We start from the raw sequence: 23,550 nt of genomic DNA, 5'->3' as shown, positions 1-23,550 counted from the left end.
TTAATCCATTTTACTTTTACTTTCGGGAACTCTGCCTAGAACTCTGGGTCTGCCATGTGATAGGAATGTCCCAGGATGCAACTGTGAGGCCAGGGTTACATCACCAGTGCTTCCACTTCACCAGAAAGTGAAAAAACAGTAATTATAAGTAAAAACCAAAAAAACGTTTAATTCATGTAATCACTTGATAACCAGCTACATACCCGGACTTCAAGTGGTTATACTGGGGCCGGTCAGCTTTCTTCTAAAAGTGATCCAAGCGGCTAATAAGCAGCAGGAGGAGACATCCCAACCCCCCCTTCCTTCCGCTGGCTGACCATAGATGTAATCAGAGACTGGAACGGCTTCAGTCACCTCTATGGAATAGGAAAGTGTAGGCGATGAGTATTTATGCATTTGTTCTTCTACATTTGTAAGGGTGTGAATGTATAACAAAAGACAGGTTAGTTTTGTCTGGCTTGAATTTGGGTGGACTTTGGTAGCCTGCCATTCGAATAACATTACATTATGGTATATGTTTGTGTTTTTAGAGCCTTGAATTCAGTAATGGCTATTTTTTTTTTTTTTGTTTGGGTTTTTTTTTTTTTCTTTTCGTTTGTGTTACAGCCCAGCAGTGTTCAGCGTGGATGACACAGTCCTTGAAGTGCATTTTGTCCTCGCCACCTTATCAGATACAGATCACGCATCACAGTCTCAGAGCCAAAGGTAAATGTTTCTCTTTGTACCTGCCTTTAATTTAAATGCAGATTTATGACAAACCTCCGGATCTATTTTTGAGTAAGAGGTACTAGGAATTGCATTTCTTCCCTAGTAATCAAGCTCTGCTCTTTTAACCCATTGGGTTAGTGCTTGAGATTTCTAGTTGTTTAGAGTAACCTCTTGACAGCTGTTTTTCATAAATTGCACAGAATGCAATATGCTGTATCTTGGTGGTGCTTTTGTCTACGTTATGAAGTAGGTTACCCTTTCCTTTTTTTTGTTTTTTTATTGCTGACTTTCCTCCCATCCTGTCACCATGTGTTTGGTTTTAGCAAGGTGTCACTGGACAAGAGATGTGAAATTATCTCCCCATTGGGGACACAAGAAGGAATAAAACATGATAGAGGTTATTAACCTATTCACACTTGGAACAAGTGGGGTGAATTTTTTCTTTATCATCCATAGAGGGACACAGCAATTCTATAATTCTTAAGCTGGCCATAGATTTTTTTTTTTTTTTGTTTTTTTTAATTCAGCCACACAAGCGAAGTAGATGAGATCATTTGACAGAGGGATTGACAAAAGTTTTCCAACTTGTCAAACTGAACATGATCTAATGACTGACTTCTGCCAAACAAGGACAGCCACACAATAGTCAGCTGGTCCCTGCTGAACCGGCTGCATTTCTATCTGTGTTTGGCCAGCTCTAAACTGTTGGGTTATGTTGGCAAAAAAAAAGTTGTTTGCCAATACAGAATAGTCATGCCTATAAAATAATAATGGCTCAGTTTTTTGTTAGTGTCCTCAAAGAGTATGGATGTGTTTTCTTTAAACAATTTTGGGAACATATTGCTGGAGGACTTTCTTGTGTCAACAGCTGCTGACAGGTTCATACCAAATATAAATAAAAAAAGTCCTGAAAATCTCTTCATTCAGCCATCAGCACTGGTAGATTTAAGTTATATGTATCGAAATTCTGCATGGTTTTTCTAGATCGCTAAGGAGAAGTTGTAGTTTCCTCCTCGAAGACTATCCAGTCAATGGAGCAAAGGCTTTCCGATTTTCCATACCTGTGATCTCTGTGCGATGGCACTGCACTCCCAGTGATGGCAAACGTCTGTGTTGCAGTTAGCAGTGTTTTTGCTATGTATCTTTTAAGGTCACTTTGCAGTAAAGCACATAGTGTATTATGTGCTTTTTCTAAACAATAATGCTGTACATATAAACTACTTAAAATTTTAGGAAAACAGTACAAGACACAGAGTATTACAACTATGCATACAGTATATACATGCCCACGCTATCTATACTTCCTAGCAAATGAGCATTTACAATGCATGCCTTCAAAATTTCCACTCACCTGCTCTCATTTGGCGAGTAGAAATAACATGGGAGCGAATGTGTCCCACAGGATCGTCTTACTGAGTGGGCTCTGGGCCAGCTCGGTCACTCTAGGGCAGCCTTTCCCAATCGGGGTGCATTCAGGGGTGTCATGGCATCATGGTAGAGAGAGGCTGTGAGATGATCCGAAGCTCTTGGTCTGAAACTTCACTGTACAACAGCACTGGGAGCTCAGTCAGACTGCTGAATACGCTAAGCAAAGTGAAAGCTGTGCTCTCTGCCTCCCCATAGAGTGCAGAACCTGGTTGTGTGAGGGAAGGTAATGTACTGCAACTTTTTATAGGTGTGTGTGTATGTATGTGTGGGTGTACGCATACATATATGGGTGGTTTGGACAGGTTCAGGATTATGTGGTTATTATGGGTGGTAGAGTATAGGACATTTGAGGTACTCCTGGGTTGGATAGAAGGTAGGTATGCTTTGTAAAGTTATGATTTGGTGAGTGAGAGATTATGGGGGGTTATGGTTGTATGCCATGTATGGTTGAAGTATGATGGAGTGTTTAGGGGGACTTTGAGAACCCTGATGTAATGCAGGGGCTCTCTGGGGACCCTGATGTAATGTGAGGGGATTCTAAGAACCCTGATAATGCGAGGAACATTTAACAGTGTCATTTTAGGTCTGTTTAGGGGCTGGGCAGGGTAGGGGTTGGGTAACTGGTGGCGAGTAACTCTTAAGGCCTGGCTAGTAGCTCATGCGTAGAAATTTTGAGCCCTGCCTTAGACTTGTACAAAGTTGTTTAACTTGAGTTATAGTGTAGATTTAGTGTCATCCCCAGGTGAAGTACCCTATTTGCACAGATTTTTTTGGTGTTTGGAGTCCCCCTTTCCTTCTTTGCTCTTGCTGGTGATATGGAGTTGTCTTCTATCTAGGACCTCTTCAAGACTACTTTGTTTCCCAGAGTCCTCCAAATAGTGCTTCCGTTTTGCTCAGCACATGGCTTTGTTCATTACCTTTTTTTTTTTTTTTGCCTCCTCCTTACTTTCTGCCATCATCACCTTCTGTTTACTAGCCTCCATGAACCAGTCCAACAAGTTAATTAGCATATTAATAGAGGAAGTGCTGCTTCTAAAAATGTAAACATTTTTATTCCATGTTTATGCTATAAAAATCACAAAAATACTCATAGCAACACACACAGGACTTGCATTTTAAGATCAGCCCTGTATTGTTTGGGAAATCCTTGTATGTAGGGACCAGGGCTGTGGCATGTCATGAGTATGTGTAGTTACTTTGGCATCCAATGTAGCATGCTGGAGATAGCTACAGTGACAGTAAGTCTCTTTGTTCCTGTTGGCTCAAGACTCAATTACTTTGGACAGGAAAGAGAATCTAGGAATTCCTGGATGAATACCAGGAAAAGAGATGTAGTTTATCTGACCCTGTCTTTCAAAACTGTATTTTGTGGTGCAGTTAGTCATCTCTAGTCCTTGTGCTCATCCAGGAATCCCCAGATAAACTGGTCTACCTATTCAGGTCAGACCAGTGTATCTGGGGATTCCTGGATGAGTACAAGGACTAGAGTTGCAGCAGTTTCTGATCCTGTCTTTGAATGCTTCATGTTTTACATAGTTATCAAGTTGTATGCCTTGTTGTGGAAAAATTTTCCTCATTTTTGCACTGGACAGTTTTACCTGTCTCCTATTTTCTACCTTCTGTGCTTCCTATGTGAATATACAGGTTAAGTATGTTTTTTAAACTCACTACTGGTGAGTTAAACGTTTGTGCCTTTGTTTCTTGGTTAAGCTGGGATATCCTCCCTTATTGTCCTAGGACTTTCTATTCCCCATGCCTAAGCAGCCAGGAATTGTCTTTTTGGTGCAAGGTCAGTTTAGGTAGAAGCCAGGTCTCTTATACATTTTCACACAAGATTTAGACATTTTTCCCATGGTGTTCAATTGGCTTTGAGCCTAAGCCAATTTTTTTCCTTTGATTTCTGTAATGGTAACTTTACCAGTAGTATATTACAGCATAGCTTTGATAGGGTATGCACACTCCCAGACTCCAGTGCAGAATATGGACAGGTTGCAGGGTCGGTACTGGGTCCTGCGGCCAGCACTAACCATGGAACCTTTTTTATCCAATACTAATGCTGGCGGGTTCCTGTACATGTCCAGTGCAGTGATCTCACAAGGCGAATCATATTTCTGAAAGCCCTTTTTTGGGGCATGCTCATCATGATGGGTGATGATTGGGCTTCTTCAACTTGAGGTGGTGAGTGCCCCTTGTGGGGTGAGGTCTGGTGTGTCTGAGCAAGCCATGGCAGAACATAGGCAGAGAGGTGAGGGTAAAGGACAAAGGAGTGAGCTCCCAAATCCCTTCAAACCCCTTTTTGTTTTTTTTTTGTTGTTTTTTTTTTCCCCGCTTTTTCAGGGGTACATTTCTTTTGTGTCTAGTGAGGAATTTTCAGCAGCCATCTCAGGCTTGCTTGATCAGCTCTGTTTCTCACTCGGTTGGAAGACCTGGTATGCAAACATGAGCACTTTTCTTCCCTTTCTCCCCTGTTGTGGGAGGATGAACTGTTGGGGGTTCATCCTTTGGACAAGAATAATGAGAAGCCAGATTGAGTTCTATCGGAAAGAAGCTCGGCATTCTGGCTTGGCTCGGGCATGGACCGCAGTTTGTCTTTTGGTGGATGCAGCCAGAACACATTTTAAAGCTTTAGTTTCCAGAATCTGCTTCTCTGACAGTCCAAAAGGTTTGGGTCCTGCCAGTCGCTAAAAAAATCCCAAATATTTTCCTGTTCATTTGCAGAAAGTGATGTTTGACAATTGCCCCCTTACTGTAAAAAATATCTACTTTTTATAAGGATTCCACAGAAGTTCTAATATATGTTTATAGAAAAAAAATGAGTCTTATGCAGCCAAATGTTTAACATATGTTTATATATAAAAAAATTATAAAGACCCCCAAATGCGTTAAAAGCAAATATACCTACTAAAACCCAGATTACTGCCAAAATGATCATTTATAAAGAAAAAAATATATCCTAAAATATAGATCAATATACTAAAAAACCTATTCCAAACACATTGCATATACATAGCAAAGATATAATGATCATATAGAAATAGGGATGGTACTTTCAAAATAGCATCAGTTCCTTAAATTGGTTGTAAACCCTTACATATACCCAGTGAAGTGACTGGCCTCAGATGATACACAGAAATTAAACAAATCCTTCTCCATAAGTTGTACCTATCTATCTGCAGTCCTCTCTTCTCTACATCCATTCAAAATGCTAAATTTATAAAGCTTGTCTGAGAGTTCAAAAAAAAGGAATGGAGAGCTGAAGTTACTGTGCAGAGCTCAGTGAGGAGAGTTCTGAGAGCTGACTGGAGGAAAGAGACACACCCCCCCCCCCTTCACACAGCTCACAGGAACAGAGCTGAGATTGTCAATCTGCTGGAGGTCTCTCCCGTCACCATTTTTTTTTCTTGGTGTCAGGAAACTTGTCAGAAAGGATTCATGCAGATAGCAGAGGGATGATGTAGCAGACAAAAATGTCACTTGGTGCTCTTAATTGAAACAAGTACACACTATGGAGAGGCATGCTATGTTCATATCTGAGATTTACAACCACTTTAAATGGCTCTGTAAGTAAAATGGTTAGGGCATCTGTAGAATAGCAAATCAGAAATATGCTAAGTTATCCACTTCCATGGAAACATTATGATTGTGTCATCCAAGTTGCATTCCAGGAGGGCTCATTAAAGACTCCTTGTATTGCTGAGAATGTAACACATCCAAAAGTTGGAACCAGCATATTGAGGTGACACAGCCAATCTGTAGATGCTATAATGTTGTTATCCACTTGAACACATGGAGAGAGTCTCAAGGTGGGTTTAACCTGTAATGTGTCTGCATCATCCAGTCTGCAGGTGAATTTATCCTGTCATTGGCAGTACACGGGTGTCCACATGCAGACTTCTACAGGGACCACCGAGACTTTATATGCATGGCTTAGAAGTCATCCAAATTGTTAAGAGCCCATTGAACAGGTGACCGTAGCAGATAAAGGTTCAGTCTGCTCACTCAGATTCTACTACGAATTCAGATTGTAAAAGCATTATATGAGGTGTAAATGTCCATCCGTAATAAAGGAGTATGAAGAGCACCACCACTAAATCAAATGGGAGAAACGGATGGCTGACTGGTTTTATTGGTAACCCAACATCCTCAGACTTTTTTTTTTTTGTTTCTCTATAGATCTACATTTGAACTTCTATGGAAGCACTAAAAAAGTAGTGGTGTTCTAAGATTTTCTGCTATGGGTTCTGGATTTGTTACCATTTTTCTGGTTAATTCTGTAAGCCGAGGGGTTTGACAAATTTAGTTGCTGTTATGTATGCCAGTTGGGCTTATCCAGAGAAGGTGTTTTTGCCTCTAAAAATGGTTTGCTCAGCAGTACCCTCTGGAGAAGGAGTTTAACTGTTGAGTTCGCCAGCTGTGGGCAAAGCACTGTTTCAGGAAATCTGAAGATCCTGTAATCGAACGTTCCCTGGAAGAGTTCCCTTGATATTCTTGGTGGCTGCCTTGGAAGACTCCAGTATGCAACTTTATAGACTGGATGTCATGTTCAGCCATTTCTAAAGAATTTTGTGGTTCAGATACTGGTTTGCTGAACTTCTCTGTAAAAAAGCAGCTGCTGGTCGGGGGCAGGCATTTGTTTGGGTTCTTTAAATACCATACAGCAGTGGTCTCCAAACTGCAGCCCTGGGGCTGAATTTTACCCTTTGCTTTTATCCGGCTCTTGGGGCATTAGTCCCTCCACTGTCAGCAACGGTGAGGCATAGTTCCTGCCACTGACACCAAAAATTGGACACTACTCTTCCCATTGATACCAATGATGGGGCACTATTTTCCCCACTGACACCAATGATGGAGGGGGGCACTATTTCTCCCACTGATACCAATTATGGGCTCCACAATACCGTGGTAGTGCATTGAGAACTGTAAGCCAACGGCCGCTAAGGCTTTCGAGACTTGTAGTTCATTCACAGAACACTGTTAATGAATGACATGGCTCTGTGGGCAGTTTTTAGAAAGTGACAGCTAGTACGGAGAATTTCTACCCTTACTGTTGTCACAGGGAGGGGGGCAGTGGGCAGCGGCTTCAACATTGGTAACATGTTCCACCCTAAAAGTGGGTGGAACATGTAACATGTTCCCATAGGTGAATTTCTCCTTTAATCCAGAGGATAAATATGGGGAAAAGCATGCTGTTTCCCTTGAAGAGGGAAACACCAATGGGTGAAAATCAAGGGCCTTTGACTGCTAAATAAAACAGTCCTTTTGTCAGCCTCAAGCTTCAAGCAAAAGCCTATCACCCAGTTCTACAAGAAGAAGTAGAACCCAAAGTCTGAAGACAAGTCCCCTTCCGATCGAAGAGGTGCCGTCACTTTTGTGGGCAGCGGGAGACTTATCAGTCTTCGCTGCTGTCTGGGCTTGGAACATAGATGAATAGGTTCACAGTGCTATATCAAGAGGTTACAAGTTTGAATTCTTAAGCCTTCCCCTTCAGATGCTTTATGCGCACAAACAACTCTTTGGAGCTTCTGAGGGGTGAGTTTTGTTTTTGTTTTTTGTTTTTTTGTTTTTTTTTTTGCTGCATTGGAAAGGTTTCTATCTTGGGGTATATTCACTCCCATACTAGAAGGGGAGAAGTTTCACAGCTTCCATTTGGATGCTTTTCATGGTTCTAAAAGCCAGACAGAGACATCTGAGTCTAAAGTGTTCCTTTCACAGGAAAAGAGCCTCTTCCTCCAATCTTGGGTGGTGTTCCTGAGGTCTTTGGAAAAATCCTAATTTCGTGTGTGCATGAGTTTGTCAGGGAATATGACCCTTGTCTTCTATGAGGTCCCATATTATTATTATACAGGATTTATATAGCGCCAACAGTTCATACAATGCTTTACAAAATGAGGGTAGACGTTACAAACAAAAGGTAATAGCTGTGGGGGATGAGCTGATGGAGGAAATAAATGGTGGTTTACTAGGTAGAAGCAGGATAGGCTTCTTTAAAGAGAGGTTTTCAGGGATTGTCTAAAGGTGGATAGATTAGGAGACAGCCGGACAGATTGGGGTAGGGAGTTCCATAGGATGGGAGAAGCTCAAGAGAAGTCCTGGAGGCGTGCATGGGAGGAGGCGACATAGGAACTAGAGAGCAGAAGGTCTTGGGAGGATCCAAGAGAGCGGTTTGGTTGGTATTGTAGACCAGGTTGGTGATGTAGCTGGGGCATAGTTGTGGATGGCTTTGTAAGTTCGTATTTTGAATTTTATTCGTTGGGCAAGTGGAAGCCAGTGGAGGGATTGGCAGAGAGGGATAGCAGACACTGAACGGTTGGTAAGGTGGATGAGCCTGGCAGCAGTATTCATGATGGAATGGAGGGGAGATAGCCTATGTAAAGGTAAGCCAATGAGGAGGGAGTTGCAGTAGTCAAGGCGAGAGATAACCAGGGAGTGAATTAGGAGCTTTGTGGTATCATTAGTTAAAAAGTGGCGTATTCTGGAGATGTTGCGGAGGTTGAGGCGGCATGATTTGGACAGGGATTGGATGTGGGCCTGAAAGGATGGTTCAGAATCCAGGGTTACCCCTTGCACACTGGCATACAGGGATGGGTTGATAGTGGTCCTATTGATTCTGACCGAGAAATCGGGGGAAGAGGCATGTGGGGGAGGAAATATGAGCTAAGTTTTGGATAGATTGAGTTTTAGGAAGTGGTGTTCATCCAGTCTGTCTGTTAGTAAATCGGTGATACGTGAGGAAACTGATGGGGTGAGCTGAGGAGTAGAGAGATAGATTTGTGTGTCATCAGCATAGAAATGGTATTGGAAACCATGGGAAGCTATCAGCTGACCCAAGGAAGAAGTGTAGATCAAGAATAGGAGAGGTCAAAGGACAGAACCTTGGGGGACCCCGACAGTAAGAGGAGTAGGAGAAGAGGAAGTAGAGTTGTGACACTGAAGGTGCAGTGAGATAGGTAAGATTCAATGGAGAGTACAGTCACGGAGACCCAGTAAATAGAGTTTATTTGAGGAGGGGGTGGTCAACTCTGTCAAAGGCAGCGGAGAGGTCCAAGAGCAAGAGTACGGAATAGTGACCATTGGTTTTAGCGGTTAGTAAGTCGTTTGTGAGTTTTAGGAGAGCAGTTTCTGTGTAATGTTGTGGGCGAAATCCAGACTGAAGGGGATCGAGAAGGTTATTTTCAATAAGGTGGCAGCTTAGCCGGTTGTTCAAGGAGTTGGGAGGCAAAAGGGAGTAAGGAGATGGGTCTTAGATTGCTAAGATTGGTGGGGTCCAGTGCGGCTTTTTTAAGTATGGGGGTGACTAGCACATGTTTTTAGAGAGTTGGGGAAGATACCAGTAGAAAGGGAGAGATTGAAGATATGAGTTAAAGAATGAAGAACAGAGCCAGAGGGTGACCGTAGTATTTGCGAGGGAACAGGGTCCAGGGGGAAGGTGGTTAGGTGGGCTTTAGAAAACCTTTTACCAACCTCCTCCTACAGTAGCTGGGTTAAACAAGAGAAGTATAGATTGTGCAGGTGGACAAGGAGTGTAGGGTGAGGGAGTTATCTGTACAGTGTAAATCTTGTCACGAATTGTATCGCTTATTTTTGAAGTGGTTCGCAGTCTCCTGGGCAGTGAGTGGGTGGAGGTAAAGGACGAAGTAGAGAGTTAAAGGTAGAAAAGAGTTGACGGGGATTACGTGAGAGGGTGTTAATGAGTGATAAAATGGGTCTGTTTGGCAATGTGGAGACAAGAATTTTCTTTTTGATGGGCAGTTTTATATTGGTCGAAGTCTTGCTGGGTCCTAGTCTTACACCATAAACACTCCAGAGCACGGCTACATTTTTTGAGGCATCTGGTATTGTCTGTTTGCCAGGGCTGTAGCGGTCGGGGCCTAATTCTGTGTGTAGTGAGGGGAGCCAATGTGTCCTGGGTGGATGACAGTGAACTATTGTAGACAGAAGTGGCCAGGTTGGGGCAGGACATGGCTGAGATTTTGTCATAGAGACAATATGTTGCTGAAAAAAGAAGAGAAGGGTTAAGGTTTCTACAGGTAACTGTTTGGTAGTTGAAAGACAAGGAGGAGGAAGCCAAGGAGAGAGTGACGCTAATAAGGGAGTGATCAGAGAGAGGAAGAGGAAAGTTGGTGAGGTTGAAAGAGTGCATAGGTAGGAGAATAAAATGTCGAGGCAGTTACCATTGGAGTGAGTAGAAGCATGTGTCCATTGTTTTAGGTCAAAAGAAGTGGTTAGGTTCAGAAGTTTAGAGGTAGCAGGAGTGTTAAGATTAACAGGGATGTTGAAGTCACCAAGAATGTTAGTGGGAATTTCAAAAGGAAGAAAGTAAGGAAGCTTGATACCAGTCCAGGAGGCCGATAGATCACAGCAATTCTTAAAGAAACTGGAGAGAACAGATGAATACACTGAACTTCAAAAGAGGATAGGGTTAGAGAGGGAGGTGAATTGAGGACCTGAAAAGTGCTTTGAGGGGATAGGAGGATTCCTACTCCACCTCCTTTCCATCCACTAGGCCTGGGAGAGTGAGTCCAGAGGAGACCACCATGGGAGAGGGCAGCAGGAGAGGGAAAGTCAGATTCATAAAGCCAGGTCTCTGTAATTGCAAGCAAGTTTAAAGGGGTTTGTGATAAAAAGGTCATGGACAGAGGTGAGTTTGTTACAAACAGAGCAGGCATTGCAGAGGGCACAGGAAAAGGGAGGCTGGTTCTAGGAAGAAGAGGAATAGTAACCAGATTGTGTGGATTGCGGCTGCTGTTGGAGGATAGGGGGGTGCTGGGGGTGTTGATCAAAGGAAAAAGATGGCGGCCCGGGATTTGGGGAAATGTCTCCTGATGTTAGGAGAAGCAGAACGGTTTAGGGAGGTAATATTGGAGTATGACTTATACGGAGGGACAGGTTCCAGTGTCCTGGCGGTTTTTATAAGTGTGTGGGTTCAGAATTAGCAGCAGTTGAGTACAGTAATAAGGTGAAGAAGGCGTGAGGGTGATATATATATATATATATATATATATATATATATATATATATATATATATATATATATATATATATATATATATATATATAGTTGCAAGAAAAAGTATGTGAACCCCTTGGGATTACGTGGAGTTTTGCATGAATTGGGCATAAAATGTCCTCTGAACGTCATCTAAGTCACAACAATAGAAGAACACAGTCTGCTGAACATAATACACAAACATTAGATGTTGCCATGGTATAATTGCACATAACATGTAAACATTCACAGTGCAGGGAGGAAAAAGTATGTGAACCTTTGGACTTAATAACTGGTTGACCCTCCTTTGGCAGCAATAAACTCAACCAAACGTTTCCTGTAGTTGCAGATCAGACCTGCACAACGATCTGGAGTAATTTTGGACCACTCCTCTTCACAAAACAGTTTCAGTGTAGCAATATTCTTGGGATGTCTGAAATGCTGTGGCATGACCTTAAGAGAGAGATTCACATCAATCGGGTTGAGGTCAGGACTCTGACTGGGCCACTCCAGAAGGCGTATTCTGTGCTGTTGCAGCCATTGTTTTGTTGAATTACTTGTATGCTTTGGGTCATTGTCCTGTTGCATCACCCATCCTCTGCGGAGCTTCAGTTGGCGGACAGATGGTCATACGTTTTCCTTCAAAATGTCTTGATAAACTCTGGAATTCATTTTCCCATCAATGACAACAATCCGTCCAGGCCCGGAGGCAGCAAAGCAGCCCCAAACCATGATGCTCCCTCCACCATGTTTTACAGTGGGGATGAGGTTTTGATGTTGGTATGCTGTGCCTTTTTTTCTCCACACATAGTGTTGTGTGTTCTTCCCAAACAACTCAATCTTGGTTTCATCTGTCCACAGTATATTTTGCCAGTAGTGCTGTGGAACATCCAGGTGCTCTTTTGCAAACTTCAAACGTGCTGCAATGTTCTCTTTGGACAGCAATGGCTTCCTCCGTGGTGTCCTCCCATGTACTCCATTCTTGTTTAATGTTTTCCTTATTGTAGATGTGTCAACAAAAATGTTAGCATGTGCCAGAGATTTCTGTAGGTCTTTAGCTGACACTCTGGGATTCTTCTTTATCTCATGCAGCATTCTGCGCTGTGCTCTTGCAGTCATTTTTACAGGACGACCACGCCTAGGGAGAGTAGCAACAGTGCTAAACTTTCTCCATTTGTAGACAGTCTTTCTTACCGTGGACACATGAACATCAAGGCTTTTGGAGATACTTTTGTAACCCTTTCCAGCTCCATGCAAGTCAACAATTCTTGATCGTAGGTCTTCTGAGAGCTCTTTTCTGCGAGGCATGGTTCACATCAGACAGTGCTTCTTGAAACCAGTAAACCCAAAACAGGTGTGTGTTTTTTAAGGGCAGGACAGCTGTCAGCAACACATCCAATATCATCACACTGATTGGAGTCAAGGTTGGCTCACTCCTGGCTCCAATTAGCTCTGGGAGAAGTCATTAAGCTAGGGCCTCACATACTTTTTCCTCCCTGCACTGTGAATGTTTACATGTTATGTGCAATTAAACCATGGCAACATCTAATGTTTGTGTAGTATTATGTTCAGCAGACTGTGTTCTTCTATTGTTGTGACTTAGATGACGTTCAGAGCACATTTTATGCCCAATTCATGCAAAACTCCACGTAATCCCAAGGGGTTCACATACTTTTTCTTGCAACTGTATATATGTATGTATGTATGTTCTGGGGTGGAGAAAATGGGTGAAGGAGAGAGTGTTTGAAGAGAGAGGATACAACTGTGAGTAGGAGGAGTAGGGAGTGCATGTTACAGAGTGGAGATGAAGCAGATTGGATAAGAACTGAAAGAGCTGGATGGGGAAAAGGTCACTGTTGCACATACGGTAAATAATTCCACTGTACGAAGGATGGGTCGGGTGAAACCAGAAGTGCTTTATTAGGAATGGCTGTAATAAACACAGAAACTCTCAATTACATGTGACTGGATATGTTCACTGGAATCACTGTCCTCTGCATTAATAAACAGATGTATATGAAAATGTTTAGTAATGTACATATGAAAATACTTAAATTAAATTGCAATACTGAATATCTAGACCTCTGCAGATATGCTAGTAAACTATTCTGCATAACAATAGCGTATTACGATAGAGAAATCACATTCCATGTATCAGCGCCAAATCGCATAGCTGCAATATATATTCACATTTATGCTGCGAGTAGTCTGATTGCATAATAGTAACAGCGACATTTACTAACCAACAGGGTACATGTTAAGTCATTTTGTCCTATTTATCACATTAAACAGCCTCCTGCTTACCTGTAATAAACACAAAAAACTCTTTAATTACATATGACTGGATATGTTCACTGTAATCACTGTCCTGCCGGAAACAAAGTGTAAGACTTTTAATTCCCCCTTCTGTGTCTTCCTATTATCAGAGGAAGTAGTTCTGCCTCTTGTGATGATACAATAAAAATGCAATCTCTAATATCTTCTATTGACAAAGATAGATTACAGTTAGTCAGGTCCATAAATATTGGGACATCGACACAATTCTAACATTTTTGTCTCTATACACCACCACAATGGATTTGAAATGAAACAAACAAGATGTGCTTTAAATGCAGACTGTCAGCTTTAATTTGAGGGTATTTACATCCAAATCAGGTGAACGGTGTAGGAATTACAACAGTTTGCATATGTGCCTCCCACTTGTTAAGGGACCAAAAGTAATGGGACAGAATAATAATCATAAATCAAACTTTCACTTTTTAATACTTGGTTGCAAATCCTTTGCAGTCAATTACAGCCTGAAATCTGAAACGCATAGACCTCACCAGACGCTGGGTTTCATCCCTGGTGATGCTCTGCCAGGCCTCTACTGCAACTGTCTTCAGCTACTGCTTGTTCTTGGGGCATTTTCCCTTCAGTTTTGTCTTCAGCAAGTGAAATGCATGCTCAGTCGGATTCAGGTCAGGTGATTAACTTGGCCATTGCATAACATTTCACTTCTTTCCCTTAAACTCCTTGGTTGCTTTTGCAGTATGCTTTGGGTCATTGTCCATCTGCACTGCACTGCGTCCAATGAGTTCAGAAGCATTTGGCTGAATATGAGCAGATAATATTGCCCGAAACACTTCAGAATTCATCCTGCTGCTTTTGTCAGCAGTCACATCATCAATAAATACAAGAGAACCAGTTCCATTGGCAGCCATACATGCCCACGCCATGACACTACCACCACCATGCTTCACTGATGAGGTGGTATGCTTAGGATCATGAGCAGTTCCTTTCCTTCTCCATACTCTTCTCTTCCCATCACTCTGGTACAAGTTGATCTTGGTCTCATCTGTCCATAGGATGTTGTTCCAGAACTGTGAAGGCTTTTTTAGATGTTGTTTGGCAAACTCTAATCTGGCCTTCCTGTTTTTGAGGCTCACCAATGGTTTACATCTTGTGGTGAACCCTCTGTATTCACTCTGGTGAAGTCTTCTCTTGATTGTTGACTTTGACACACATACACCTACGTCCTGGAGAGTGTTCTTGATCTGGCCAACTGTTGTGAAGGGTGTTTTCTTCACCAGGGAAAGAATTCTTCGGTCATCCACCACAGTTGTTTTCCATGGTCTCCTGGGTCTTTTGGTGTTGCTGAGCTCACCGGGGCGTTCCTTCTTTTTAAGTATGTTCCAAACAGTTGTTTTGGCCATGCCTAATGTTTTTGCTATCTCTCTGATGGGTTTGTTTTGTTTTTTCAGCCTAATGATGGCTTGCTTCACTGATAGTGATAGCTCTTTTGATCTCATCTTGAGAGTTGACAGCAACAGATTCCAAATGCAAAAAGCACACTTGAAATGAACTCTGGACCTTTTATCTGCTCATTGTAATTGGGATAATGAGGGAATAACACACACCTGACCATGGAACAGCTGAGAAGCCAATTGTCCCATTACTTTTGGTCCCTTAACAAGTGTGAGGCACATATGCAAACTGTTGTAATTCCTACACCGTTCACCTGATTTGGATGTAAATACCCTCAAATTAAAGCTGACAGTCTGCATTTAAAGCACATCTTGTTTGTTTCATTTCAAATCCATTGTGGTGGTGTATAGAGCCAAAAATGTTAGAATTGTGTTGATGTACCAATATTTATGGACCTGACTGTATATTAGGTATTAGGCTTTGGATTTTAATTTTATAGGGCTGTCTATTTTCTACACCTCTTACATCACCTGTAGCCTGATTAGTATTTGAAGCTGTCTGTTGCAGTTTCTCGCTTTGTGCATTCACTGAAGTGCAGAGCCTGAAGTGTAATACTTAATCCACGATCAATACTTTATCCAAAGATGATAGTTGCCAATGCTACCCCTGGCTGTGCTGCCTTTTAAGGAAGGCTTAAATTTATACTGAGTTGGGTGGGGGAATTGCTAACTAATCAATTAGGATTGTTTAGCAGACACACATGGCTAGCAGGGCAATCTTCTCACACCAAAGGAGGACTACAAGAGACAACGAGAGCTGGAGGGCAGAGTTGTAAAGATTAGGATCAGCTCAAAAATTTGGGTTAGACATTTAAAAGCAAAATAAAAACCACAGTAATATGGACCAGAGTTAAAGATATTTGAAGCAGTAAGAATGACCAATATGAACATTGATAGTTATGAATCCGCTTCAGTTAGAGGTGGATTTTAAAAGCAGTATAAATTACCATATAGCAATGCAGGGTGAATTAGCATTCATACATGGCATGGGTGATATTACAGATTGATATTTGCTTGCAGGCATTTACCATATAGCAGTTTCCACTGCACAGAGTTGCAACTCTTTATGGATGCTATATGCAGATCCTGACAACAGATGACAGGCTGGGGAGATGTTCAGGAGAAGCAGTTGGTTCAGGGAACATGGTCAATGGAGGAGCAAACCTTGGTGATCAACCTTTTTTGAGCTTTATGTTCATTTGGCTCTCCAATATTGGTCTATTTGTGCCTTCAGGGTCTCCTAATTTGATTTAAATCAGACAATGCCACTGTGGTGGCACCAGGGTGAGGCAATGAGTCCTGCTGCTCACTAAAAGGTGGACAGATTGTGTCCTGAGCAGAGCTCACTCTGCCGTGGATATCCCAGGCATAGTAAATTGTCAGGCACATTTCCACATGTCAACAGTAGCTGAACTTATGTGAGTGAGCCCTTCAGCCAGTGGTGTTTTGATGCTCTTGTCAGAGGTGAGAGGCTCCAAATGGATTTTCTGGCATGCGGGTTCAATACCAAGCTGGACAGATTTCTCTCTCGGACCAGGGATTTTCAGGTGTTTGCTGTGGATGCCCTTGTGAATTTTTCAGATCAGTTCTCTCTGATCTATTCATTCCCTGTGCTTGAAATGGTTGTAAACCCTCCATATACCCAGCGAAGATGCACAGAAATGAAACAAATCCTCCTGCATAAGTTTTTTTTACTGATTTACCTGCCGTCTTCTCTTCATCCATTCAAAAGTGCAGATTTGTGATGAAATCCTTTCTAATCTGTCAGTATCACAGAGGAGGGGGCGGAAAGCCGCAGTTGGAGATCTTGTACATTGTGTGAAAGGTGATTGGAGGAAAGGGACATACACACACACCCACACAGATCACAGAGCTGTGTTCTGAGTAGTCACAAAACTATCTCATGTGTGGGGAAAAGTTCTCAGAAGTGACTCATGCTGATAACCAAGGAATGAAGCATCCATTGGAGATAGACCAGTAAACTTTTACAGATGTGTGCTTTGTTCAGATTTCATGACTGAGGTTTACAACCACTTTAAGTTCATGCCTCTCCTGCTGCACAGGTTGCAGACAGCAGATGTGCAATTGATTTTTATACCTCTTGCTTGGCCTCAAAGAATGTGGTACACAGAAATTGCCAACTTGTTGGCGGATGAGCCATGAGCTCTTCCATATCTGTTGTTGAAAGGACTGGACCGATCCTGAATCCTGCTTAAGCCGCTTACTTGGCTGTTAGGGCCCAAGACCTGAATCTTTTCAGGGGTGTTTCTGAATCTTTTATACCGTGCTCAGGGCAAGGAAGTCCACTTCTAGGAAGGTGTATCATTATACTTGGATGGTTTCTTTTGCCTGGTGAGGCTAACAAGTTTGATCCTTGAATGTAGTATGTTGGGGGTGCATTGTGGCTGTGTGGATATACAGCTTTGTCATATTCCCTGTGTATTCTGCTTGAAAGGCCTCGTAAGGGACAAACTGCTTCCTGATCCACTGTTTCTTGGTGGTTTCAAAATCTCATTCTCAGGCTATGGCATTAAGGATAAGCTTCCTTCTTTTTCAATGTCAGTGCTCTCCAGGAGATTCAGCGTCAAGCTTCAGCTGTTGAAGCTTGTAGGACTTGATACTTTGTTTACATGTTTTTATACACTTTACCAGGTAAATGTTCTTACCACCTGTGGACACCAGTTTTGAGCGGAACATCCTGCAGGCAGCTCTGTAGTAGGGTTACTCTGTTCTGCCTTTGGGTTTAGGGCTTGTTGCTGTTGTGCTGTGTTACCCCACCTGTCAAGTTCAGTGCTTTGGAATATCCCAAGTAGTCATTCTACATTCCAGCACAGGAGCTGATGTGTGGTGCAGATGAGATCAGCACAGTGATGATGCGCTGATCCCATTGAATTGTTTCTTTTGTTATTATTACAGGTACTTGTATAGCGCCGTCAATTTATGCAGCGCTTTACTTACATACATACATACATACATACATAAACACACACATTTATAAATAACATTCACATCAGTTCCTGCCATCAAGGGGTGTACAATCTAAGGTCCCTAACTCACATTCATACATACACCTACTAGGGCCAATTTAGACAGGAGCCAATTACCCTACCAGCATGTTTTTTGAAGTTTGGGAGGAAACCCACACAGGGAGAACATGCATAATCCAGGCAGGTAGTGCCATGGTAGGGATTCGAGCCTACGACCCTAGTGCTGCCAAGCGGAAGTGCTAACCATTTAGCCTCTGTGCTTTGTGACTTTTCAATGTTTCTTTTTTTAAAACAGACCTCTCATAAAGTTCTGCTGTGGGGTGCAAGCCAGTGGACTATATTTTCAGGGCACAGTGCCTGCACACCACCGCAACACAGTGGTGTGAACTGAGTAGATGGAGACAAAGCAATAGCAATTTTGCCTTGTTATGCGATGGGACTGCACTGGAATAGCTGTACATCACAGGGCACAGGCATCCCTCCTCTCTCGTATTGTTCCTTATTCCTTGCTGAAACGGAGGCTGTTCTGTGCTTAGAGGGGTTATGCCTGAGTGTGGAAGCATGCTTTTTTTTTTTTGTTTTTGTTTGGGCCAGTATCCATTCACCTGTAAGTGGCAGCATAAACCAAGTAGTCATACTAGTAAAGAATACCTGGGTCCTGTCATATACATGCCAACAAAAAAACCCTAATAATTTTGTTTATGACTTCTAATTTGTAGATGTAAATTGACCATCTTGCAATATCTTTTTTAGAGTGGCCTTGCCACAGAGCGATGACGATTTTTTGGGTGATGACCTAGATTATATGATTGCCATGGAAACTACCCTGGCAGGAACTTCCTCCCCTCCACCTAGTCCAACCTTCAACAGCCGGCCTCCTCCAAGTCCCATCCAAGAAGAGCAAGCCATATATTCAGAATGTGAAGATGAGGCAGAAAGGGAGGTTCCTGGCACACCCCCCAACAAGAAGGTAAAATAGCATTTTGTGTTACAGACCGATGTTGTGAACTTTTGTTGTAGGTGATGCACTTCTGTGTGTTGGACACCATTATTTGCAAAACACTTTGTTAATATTAAAGTAGTATAAAACCTTCAGAATTTCTAGCTTAACACATTGAACATAATAAAATGGATATTCCCCGGTAAACTATTTGTTAAAATTCCTACCCAAACACCTTCAGTTTACAGTTTTCAGTGCTCCTGGCTTCTGCTTTTTCAGTGCTGCTTCCCTAAACTTCATAGCTTTGCAGGAAAGATTTAAGTGGGCGTTGCGGTCTTGAGTCAGTCTGTTTGTTTGGAGGAGGGATTAGCAGGGGAGTGCCTTGCTATCCTATGCGATAGGGCTGTGAGACAGCTGTAGTCCCTGCATGCAAAGGTGACTCCATAGGACACTGCAAGAGAACGGGGCCACCAGCAGGAACATGGGCAAGGATTAAAAGATGAAGCAGCATACTCCATAAGTGATTAAGCCCCGAGTTTACACTGAATACGACATTGAAATTCTGTGACTTAAACTCACAAGCTTTTAAAGTTGCATGTCAGTTCGACTTCAGGTGTGACTTGCAAGATATCCGTGCGACTTCATGCACATATGTCTATGCAAGTCGCACCTGAAATCGCCAAAAATAGTGTAGGAACTGCTTTCAAAATGAGTGTCTTTCTGATGTCACGGTTTCATTGCGAACAATAGGGTGCTACTTGTCATGCGATGTGACTTGTCATGTGATTTGTCAGTTTCATATTGGTGTGAGCTGGGGCTAAATCGGCTGCTGAAAATGCTTAAAGAACGGAGGATTTAGGATCACCCTAGGCTCGTGTATATTTGTAGACATACTTCTCTTATTCATCCCCTCCTCCTCAAAAAAAACTCTACTCTATTGGCCTCAGAGACTTCTCCCTCTCCTGGTTCTCATCCTACCTATCACAGTGCTCCTTCAGTGTTACCTATAATGCTGCCACCTCTTCACTCCCTCTTTCTATAGAGGTCCCTCAAGGTTCTGTCCTTGGACCCCTTCTCTTCTCCATATACTCCTCCCTTGGTCAATTGATAAACTCCCACGGCTTCAATTACCATCTCTATGCTGATGACACACAAATTTATCTTTCTACCCTTCACCTCACCCCTTCACTCTCCACTCGCATTACTAGCCTACTAAGTGACATATCGGCATGGATGTCACTCCACTTCCTCAAACGCAATCTTTCCAAAACTGAGCTCTTAGTATTCACCCCAGCCCGTACCCCCTGCACTGACTTCTTAGTCAAGTTCGATAACACAATCATCAGTCCCTCCCTCATGCCAGGGTACTAGGTGTAATCCTAGACTCTCATCTGTCCTTTCAGCCTCAGATCCAATCGCTGTCCAAATCTTGTAGACTTCACCTCCGCAACATCTCCAAGATACGACCATTCCTAACTACGGAAACCACTAAGCAACTTATTCACTGCCTTGTATCTCGCTTTGACTATTGTAACTCCCTCCTCACTAACCTACCTCATCGCAGGCTATCCCCTCTTCAGTCTATCATGAATGCTGCTGCCAGACTCCTCCACCTTACTAACCGTTCTGTATCTGCCACCCCTCTCTGCCAATCCCTCCACTGGCTTCCCGTTGCCCAACGGATAAAATTCAAAACACTAACAATGACTTATAAAGCCATCTATAACACTGCCCCAAATTACATCACCGATCTTGTCTCTATCACCCAAACCATGCTCTCTGCTCCACGCAAGACCTCCTACTCTCTAGCTCCCTTGTCTCCTCCTCCCATGCTCGCCTCCAGGATTTCTCCAGGGCTTCCCCCATCCTCTGGAACTCCCTACTCCAATCTATCAGACTATTGCCTACTCTGCTCACTTTTAGGCGATCTCTGAAAACCTATCTCTTCAGAGAAGCCTATCCTGCCCTCAGCTAATACTAAAATCTTCTACTCCTTCAACCACTCCATCCCCCACAGTTACTACCTTTCGTACCACTAACCCTTCCCTCCTAGGTTGTAAGCTCCAAGGATCAGGGCCCTCAAATCCCTCTTGTATTGAACTGTATTGTCCCCTGCTATAATGTAAAGCGCTGAGCAAACTGTTGGCGCTATATAAATCCTGTATAATAATAAAGGTATAAGCAGTATGCTGTTGTAGTTTATTTAAATCAAAGCAGCAGCCAAACAAACAAATAATTATTCTAGATTTATGTTAATGAATGATTTTACCTGCCAGAAGTATTATTTGTACACACAACCTTTGCTGCGTGGCCAACAGGGTAACATTGTTTGCTGTTACAACTCTGTAGCTTCATGCATCACATGCTTCCTCTTTTGACTATGAACAGCTTACATTACTCTGCTCCTTAAGTAAGCTGCCTAACCCTTTCACCTTCAAAGTTCAGTTACAGAAAACCTGTGGAATTGAGAACCTTAAGCAGTGCAATAGAGTTTAACTCACAGTATATAACCCCGCCTTTCACATTCTGATTTGCATAGTACAGAACATTGTGAGGAAATGTAACTATAGGCACTTAGCTAGTCCAGGTGTATCTCAGGTTCATACGTACTCTAAATGTCCTGTGTCAGGGAGCAGCCCCACCGCTGGTCAGCCAGTCAAGGGTTACACATTTTGTCCAGGTTGGAGAACTGTTCATTGACCCCCCCCCCCCCCCCCCCCCCATCCCAAGCCATCTTGGTTCTTGATGGAAGTTGGCATGGGAATAAGCCAGGGGCTTAAGGTCTATGTATTGTAGTTCCTAAGTCATTACAATATGATTACATTATGACAGTTATAATATATTACATTTAAATAAATCACTAGGAGGTCATATTCTCACACCTGATGTAAAGACAAGGAACGAAGTGGTTGTAAACTGAGGGACACTTTGTTTATCACATGATTAAATTTCATTGCATTCAAAGTGAGATATAGACTATGGTTAAGGTATCCTTTACTTTATGTGCTTGCACACATTTTTATAGTTGCCATATTAAAAAAAAAAAAGTGACATCTATTCACACACTATGCAAAATATCGAGTAGGGTGATTTGCTTTATCACTTAAATCTGTATGTAATGTGTTTTTTTTTTTTTTGTTTTTTTTTTTTATCATCCAGTTCAGGTCTTTGTTTTTCGGGTCTGTTATTCAAAGCTCTGGCCAAGCAGCTCAGGAAGTTCTGGCTGAAGACAGTGATGGATGACGTTGCTGAGGCAATATTTTAGAAATGAACTTTCATTCATGGATTGCATCTGCAGCATAAAGTGTATGCTTTGGTACTAGTCCAGGCTTTTATTTCAAAAAGCTCGCCAAAAGTCATTGAAGTCACTCAGAAATGTCAGGGAAATGTATAAGATTTCTGACCTATGTAAAAACATTTTATTTTGTTACTATAATATATTAATTTATATTTTGCTGTATGGGGGGAAAAAAAATATCAGTGAAAGCTCTTCTTGATATTAAAACATGAGAGCCCAGAATGCTCAGGGTTAAAACTCCGGACAGAAGTGTTTCCAGATCAAGACAATGCAGCAGAAGCATAGCTAGAAGTAGAATCTACTGCTATACCTTACAGTCTGTGCAGAATTTGAGGAACAAAAAATAAATGAACCTACCCTTATGTAATAAGATGCATGATCTTTATCTCCGGTTACTCTGGAGTGTATATTGGTAAGTATAAAGACCGTAAAAAAAAAAAAAAAAGTTTTATACTTTTGGGATGGTCGATGTACTGCTAACAAAATTTTTTTACAATTAAGTTGACCTCCAAAGAGTCTTGGAAATCATTTTAGTGCTTACACAGCCAGTAAATTGCTTTGAGACATAATTACAAACATGCTTTGAGTTGTTCATCCAGAAGTTCTCTGTTATAGTGAACATCTGCTGTGCCCACCTGAAGGGTTCTAGGAGCAGCATCTTGCTCAAAGATTCTGGTTTGGTTCTGGTCCACCTTTGTGTATTCCTCCTCCTGGTGTGTTCTTCAAATGTATGCAAAGTTACAAAAAGACCTCTCCTTACCTTTTGTAATTGCTGTACCAGGTGGAAGGAGCTGGGAGCCTGCACAGTTCCCAATATAGAAACTCTTATTTAAGGGCTAATTTACACCAGATGCTGTCAGGTGTGTTTTTAAACGTGGTATGAAAGCAGTTAGAAATGCATATGCATGAAAAATGTATGTATTTCAGTGAGCCTAGTTTATAGCATTGGAGTTCTTTTATGTTCTTGTAAAAACGGAATGCACTGCAAATGTACGTGAATGCAGTTTAGTAATTAAAAAAAACAAAACTTTTTTTTTATGTAATTCTTTATGTAGACATTTGTGCATTTACAAAGCTGTACCGTCACACCAATATACAATAAGTGTGAGCAAAAGCTCTGCAAGAAGCTAGCACGTAAGGGCACAACATGTCAATGGTCCATTATCCAATATCATTAGACTTGGTACAAGTTGTCTACATCAGTGGCTGGCATAATGCCAAATATACTGGAAATATAGGGTAATAAACTTAAAATACACACTGTCTGAATCAAAACCTTTTATTATACAAGACAACCTTGATCCCATAAACCATGGGAATAGGAAAATGTGGAAAATAATGCACAGAGGCGAAATTTAAAAAAAAAAAAAAAAAGGGGGGGGGGGACCTTGAGCAGTTCCTGGATGGGGATTTGAAAGAAAAAAAAAAGGCAGGGGTGTACGGAGGAGGAAATGCAA

The 23,550-nt window shown here is 42.1% G+C and overlaps 1 protein-coding gene across 6 annotated transcripts in view; it reads left to right on the top strand.

The window, feature by feature from the left end:
- The window catches only part of RAD9A (RAD9 checkpoint clamp component A), a 109,216-nt gene extending 86,092 nt beyond the window's left edge, over positions 1 to 23,124 (top strand). For 5 of the 6 annotated variants that reach the window (XM_089687566.1, XM_089687569.1, XM_089687563.1 and 2 more), the window contains 3 exons: positions 607 to 705; positions 18,609 to 18,825; positions 21,955 to 23,124. In XM_089687566.1, the coding sequence (XP_089543692.1) occupies positions 607 to 705; positions 18,609 to 18,825; positions 21,955 to 22,038 (400 nt within the window). In that variant the 3' untranslated portion in view covers positions 22,039 to 23,124. The remainder of the gene's footprint in view (positions 1 to 606; positions 706 to 18,608; positions 18,826 to 21,954) is intronic. The other variant, XM_089687568.1, reaches the window with a different exon arrangement.
- Positions 23,125 to 23,550: the final 426 nt, after the last annotated feature.

This window comes from Staurois parvus, unplaced genomic scaffold, assembly GCF_062004578.1.
Source record: "Staurois parvus isolate SC_StPar_1 unplaced genomic scaffold, SC_StPar_1.0 ptg000430l, whole genome shotgun sequence".
In the NCBI taxonomy this organism is placed as follows: Eukaryota; Metazoa; Chordata; class Amphibia; order Anura; family Ranidae; genus Staurois; species Staurois parvus.
This window is presented reverse-complemented; position numbering and strand designations above follow the sequence as displayed.